Source organism: Engraulis encrasicolus, chromosome 21, assembly GCF_034702125.1.
Source record: "Engraulis encrasicolus isolate BLACKSEA-1 chromosome 21, IST_EnEncr_1.0, whole genome shotgun sequence".
Lineage (NCBI taxonomy): Eukaryota > Metazoa > Chordata > Actinopteri > Clupeiformes > Engraulidae > Engraulis > Engraulis encrasicolus.
In genome coordinates this window covers 21,185,755-21,191,754 of record NC_085877.1, presented here as the reverse complement: position 1 = coordinate 21,191,754, position 6,000 = coordinate 21,185,755, and the positions used below count along the sequence as shown (strand labels likewise).

Here is a 6,000-nt window from a genome sequence, read left to right as displayed (position 1 = left end):
GTATTATTTCACCCCTTTTTTTTGTCTCTACCTGTCTGGCAAAAATGAGCGCTGAGAAAGACGAGGCTTACATGCATTTCAAAGCATAGACCACGCACAGGTCGTCATCTCTTATGATGTCAAATAAGTTTGTAAAGTTCCCATTCCACAAACGTTTTCTGCACAGTGTGATTCAGGTTATGCATGCAAAACGCCGCAAGACTGCGCACTTAAAATTGCCACGCCGATAAATAACACACTGCTGCATAGCCTGCTGTACAGTAGTAGCCTACAACGTGGTTTTTTTTTGGACACCGTTTTAAAAAAGCCACGCAAAGAACTGGTTGGAATTGGGAAAGTCGCGCTGGGCTTGCTGGCATAGGAGAGATGAGAAGGGCGAGGGGGAGTGGGAGGGACTCGTGGGGAGACGCAGCCTGTACAGCTGTTGCAGTTTAAACACAAGGTAGCCTGAGGAATGCCAAGCTTCGCCAAAACATCTCGTTGGCTCGTTTTTGGTAAAATTTCATGCGTTTCGAAGAGCCTATGTTTTTCATTCCCAGAATAAGAGAGACATGATTCACGTGCTTGCTGCCCGGTGTTAACTCGTTAGGCTACATTGGCTAGCGAGACAGAAGCATGTGTACACAGCCTCATCACCAGAGAGTTTCTATGTGAACAGGTTGCGTCCCCACTCAGTCGAGCCATGCCTGCAGTTCACTGGGGTGCTGTCGGGAGAGCGCAGCCCATTCACTGTATGGAGTTTGCACTCCTCGGTTGGCGCCCCTAGAGTAGGCTACAGTAGGCTACCACCCGGAAAAGTGGCGAGTTGAGTCTCGCGCAATACCCTTACAACCTATCTGGCATATACAGAAGCAGACGTCGGGAAAGGAATCGCGGGAGTAAGACATGAAATGGCTATGAGTTTTTCAATACTTTTTGCACATGTTTACATTCATAAAATGACAAAAATGAACATTATAAGCGGATTTTTGATCACTGTAAACGAATTATTTAAACAGTATTTGTATAGAAATGATTCTGTCCCAAGCTTTTTGATCTATATAAGCGGTTGATTACTATATCCGTGACCACTATAAGCGGATTCCACTGTAGTGTAAAATACCCTCCTTGACGTAGTAAGACGTCGCTCTGTTTTAGATATCTTTAAATACGCAATATCCAATTCCCGCCAAAATCAAAGCAAAAGTAGGCAATTTTTTAAAAACATTTTCTGCAGAAGACAGCCACCATGCCTCTAGAAGTTATTGAAAGGGTAACTAGAAAATGGCACGAAATAGAACGAAGCCTCGTGCAAGGGATTTGTGGGGAACGAGAGCGTCGTTCTGTTGAAATTTGCGAAAGAAATATTCAAAGAATTGAACATCTGTGTGCTCCCGCCTAATGTGAGGGGTGGGGGAAGGGGAGGGGGGTTGGTGCGTGCATGGGTCATTTGCATACAGATATCTGTAACGTCATTTCGCCTAGTCAAAACTGTTATTCTAGAATCAATAAATCATTTCCAGATATCTATAATTTGATAGTGGATATCTACGATTACATTTCGACTATCCATAACTCCAGTATGAGATATCTAAAACGTCATTTGACTAGTCGTAATTCCAGTTACAGATATCTGCAATTGAATTTCGCCTAGTCAAAACTCAATTAAGGATATCCAAAAAGGAAGATATAGGTATCTTGAATTAGAAGGATTTGAAGATATCTTGAACTGACATTTGGACTAGGCAAAATTCAATTGCAGATATCTCGAATTGCAATTAAAGATATCTGCAATTCAGTTGCAGATATCTGCAATCTATGTTGTGGATATCCAAAATAGAATTGCGGATGTCCAAAATTACATCACCCATTGAAATGAATGGCAAACGTGACGTCATTTGCTCTATACAGAATTCTTTACGGATATCCAAAATGACAGTTATGGATAGGAGGAATGTCGTCGCGGATATCTGAAATGCTAATTTTGACTAGGCGAAGTCGAGTTACAGATATCTGCAACACATATCCATTCTAGCTATTAAATGTTAAAACGGCTTGCCATAGCAGTGTTGCCTGTTAACAGTTTGGGCGATTTGTTCTGGGAGTAAAAAAAAGGTGAAAAAAATTGTCTGCGGGTAAAAAGGGGTAAAAAAGGGCATTTGGGCAGGTTTTTCTGCGACCATAGACATGAACAGAATTTAGTTCAAATGGAGCGGGATTCAGTGCTTACAGGCAGGTTTTGAGCATTTTTTGTCTGGCACTCATCTAAGCTATCTAGCAGCCCTGGCTTGTAGCACTTGTTCATGATTAAGCATTAGCAACTGTAACTGTGGATAATGAGGTGAATAACAAATGTGCTGATCCAGTTGCTCACATCCAAACTCGATTTTTTAAACAATCTGGAGTTGAGCTGACATCCTCAATATATAAAAAACTGGGAAAGCAAGTGTGTCAGAGGCAAAGCATACGAGTGGGTGAATGAATGAGAGAGACTCAACACCGGAGTGCGAGTAAGTTGATGACTTAGAGAGAAGGTCAACAGACCTAAGCCGCATGCAAACACTCAAAACAAGTGAAAGGTTTTCCGACTGCCTGACCGACATAGTGTCTAATGGAGTTGTGTGCATGTGACTACAAAATAAAAAGACAGAGACAATGGAGTGAGTCAGTAAGTGAACGAGTGAGTGAGCAAAAGATGGAGGGAATGACTTGTGGAGTGAAAGAGCGCAGGAGGTGTTGGAGTAAAAGGACTGAATAAGAAGAGGATTAAAAGAAAAGAGACAGGAGGACACTTGACAAACAGTCAAAAGGAGACAGAAGATGGCAGAGCAAAGACTTTCTCACATGAGTGGATTTAGAAAAAAAACAGATGGTACTGGAATGGCAAGACAACAAACAAAAAGGAAGAAGAAGAAAGTGATGAGGATGGGTGATGGAGATGAGCGAGAGAGAGAGAGAGAGAGAGAGAGAGAGAGAGAGAGAGAGAGAGAGAGAGAGAGAGAGAGAGAAGAGAGAGAGAGAGAGAGAGAGAGAGAGAGAGAGAGAGAGAGAGAGAGAGAGAGAGAGAGAGAGAGAGAGAGAAACATTAGTAAGGAAAACAGATGGTTCAAACTCAGTGAGACACTGACTGTGAGAGAGCGAGAAGTGGGTTAGAAAGGTGGGTGGAGAGAGAGAGAGAGAGAGAGAGAGAGAGAGAGAGAGAGAGAGAGAGAGAGAGAGAGAGAGAGAGAGAGAGAGAGAGAGAGAGAGAGAGAGAGAGTTGGGCGCATAGAGGAAGTGATGCTTCATATTGCACCACGCTTTTTCCTGGGCATCCAGTGTACGCTATACTAATAATAACTAAATAACTAAATACTCTCAGACACACACTCTCTCTATCAGTTTTTCATCTGTCACTTCCTCAGCCTAAAACCTGTGCAAAACCACATGATTAAAGCTATGAGCAAGCAGCACTCGCCTGCGTCAAACCCATAGTGCGGTTAAGAGCTACATCATCTATTGGGAAATGAAATGAAATCTGAAGAGCAGGAAGTGGCTGAAGGAAAGAGAGATGAAAAGAGAGAGAGAGAGGGAGAGAGAGAGAGAGAGAGAGAGAGAGAGAGAGAGAGAGAGAGAGAGAGAGAGAGAGACAGACAGACAGACAGACAGACAGACAGACAGACAGACAGACAGACTAACAGATATGGAGAGACAGACAGACAGATGGAGAGACAGACAGATACAGAGAGACAGACAGAGAGACAGAGACACAGATAGACAGACAGACAGAGACAGAGACTTTGTGTGTCCACTATGTGTATGAGTCTGTGTATGTGACAGATGAACCTAGCATTTCACTTTTATTTCTGTTTTATGTTACCTAATAAAAAAGCCGACAAGCAGATGGTACAATAGTACAGTTAACTTACTACAAACCCAAGAAAAAAGTGGAATAAAGACGTGTGGGATGGTAATGGGTTAGGGAAACAGATGGAATAGCTATCCAGACAGAGGAGTATGGTGTGATTAAGAGGAAGATGAGGAGGATGGAAGGAGGAGGAGAGGAGGGAGTGTCAAAGGAGGGAGGGAGAGAGAGAGAGAGAGAGAGAGAGAGAGAGAGAGAGAGAGAGAGAGAGAGAGAGAGAGAGACAGACAGACAGACAGACAGACAGACAGACAGACAGACAGACAGACAGACTTACAGATTGTGAGAATGCGACGGAGCTGACTCCCCTCTCCAAGGTGCCCAGGCCGAGAGAGAGATAGAACGAGAGAGAGAGAGAAAGAGACAGACGGACAGACAGACAGACAGACAGGCAGACAGACTTACAGACTGTGAGAATGCGACGGAGCTGACTCCCCTCTCCAAGGTGCCCAGGCCAATGGTCTGCAGAGTCGTCAGCGTCGTCGAGTCCCAGATGTTCACAAACGGCTGCAGAGGCTGATGGACCACACACACACACGAATACACACACACAAGCAAGCACGCACACACGCAAACACACACACACACACACACACACACACACACACACACACACACACACACACACACACACACACACACACACACACACACACACACACACACACACACACACACACACACACACACACACACACACACACAAAAACACAACACGAACGCTTTACTTGTTTATTTGTGTCCACAATTTAAACTCGGCTATACACACAAACACACACATTTGGCAGTTGCTCCGAGAAGGTTCACTCAAGCGAGAACATTGTAGCTTGTCCATAAGCACAAACACATGTACACGCCCCGGTATATGTAAATGTGTGTTAACACACACAACTGCCCGCATCACATGTTGAAAACATGTTGACAGAACATCACACATCACAAAGTGTCCCACACAAGCCGACAAGATGGAGACAAATGGCTCAGTTGTCTTGGGACTTCAAAAGTTGAGAAGACACGCTCACACTATCGCCTAAATAGGCTGATTTAACAGTTCTTAACTGGGTGCTGAATCCCACAAAAAAAACCAAAAAACCCGCCATTACACGCTGAAGAACTATCTCTGCCCAAAACGTTCATGGGCGAATAAACAAAGAAGAAATCTGAAGAGTGCTGTCCTTTGCTTCATTCATTCAGTAGTCTTGGGCCCAGGGAGAGACGGGGCCCAGAACTGGACCACCATCATTACATTGTATTGGGAGGCGTGACCCTTTCAGATGACTTTGTCCTGGGCCCAGCCTAAAGCTGTCTACAGTCCTGCTCTTCGCTACAAACAAAGCATACTTTCAGACAAACAGTACGCACGTACACATGCACAGATTCACCCAGTTGCTTGGACATGTTGAACTTGAAATTCACTATATAAACAACTTGAGCCACTTTGTCTCTGTACTGTCTGTAACAATTCGGCATAGGACACTTTTGCACACCTCAGTTTGAATGGATGTAACTAATAGTAAGTAAATACGTAAATAAGTAGTACGTAAATTACCCCTCACTGTCATTTACTCTGGCAATTTTATTGCTCAAAACGCTTTAAAAAGCTTCAATCTCATTTTAATCTCAGATTCAATCTCAGCTGAAGAAGGTCTGAACAACCAAAACATTGTGAGCAAACAAATTGTAAGAGTAATCATCGATTTACAGTTGGGATTCTAGGTTCGTTTATGTTATTTTCATTTAACTGTGCTGCGTTAGGATATTGTGCATGTGCCATCCTCAATTTGTCTATTTTAAGCGTGGCATTTAGACGGGGAAACTTTCAGCAGGGGGGTTTTCCTGGAGATGGTATTTTCTCATCCGAATCTTCTTTGAAAAGGGGAAACGAGAATGCCAGAAGTAGTTTCACTTGTCCAACGCCACTTCCCTCCCATGCCTCTCCGGCCCACAGGGATGCCCAATGCAATGTTGGCATAGGAGATGGGCTTTTGCACATCTAGATGCAGAAGTTCCCATCCTGCATAGTCTTGGGCGCAAAAAAAAAACATCTGAAACGCTTGATGAGGCCTGCGATCAGATTAAAAAGTGATGACCAGTTAGTTGTGTTGGAGTGTGTATGT

The 6,000-nt window shown here is 43.7% G+C and overlaps 1 protein-coding gene across 2 annotated transcripts in view; it reads right to left on the bottom strand.

Moving 5' to 3' along the window:
* eml3 (EMAP like 3) overlaps positions 1-6,000 on the bottom strand; it is a 125,482-nt gene that overhangs the window by 42,422 nt on the left and 77,060 nt on the right. For both annotated transcript variants that reach the window (XM_063186355.1, XM_063186353.1), the window contains one exon: positions 4,289-4,399. In XM_063186355.1, the coding sequence (XP_063042425.1) occupies positions 4,289-4,399 (111 nt within the window). The remainder of the gene's footprint in view (positions 1-4,288; positions 4,400-6,000) is intronic.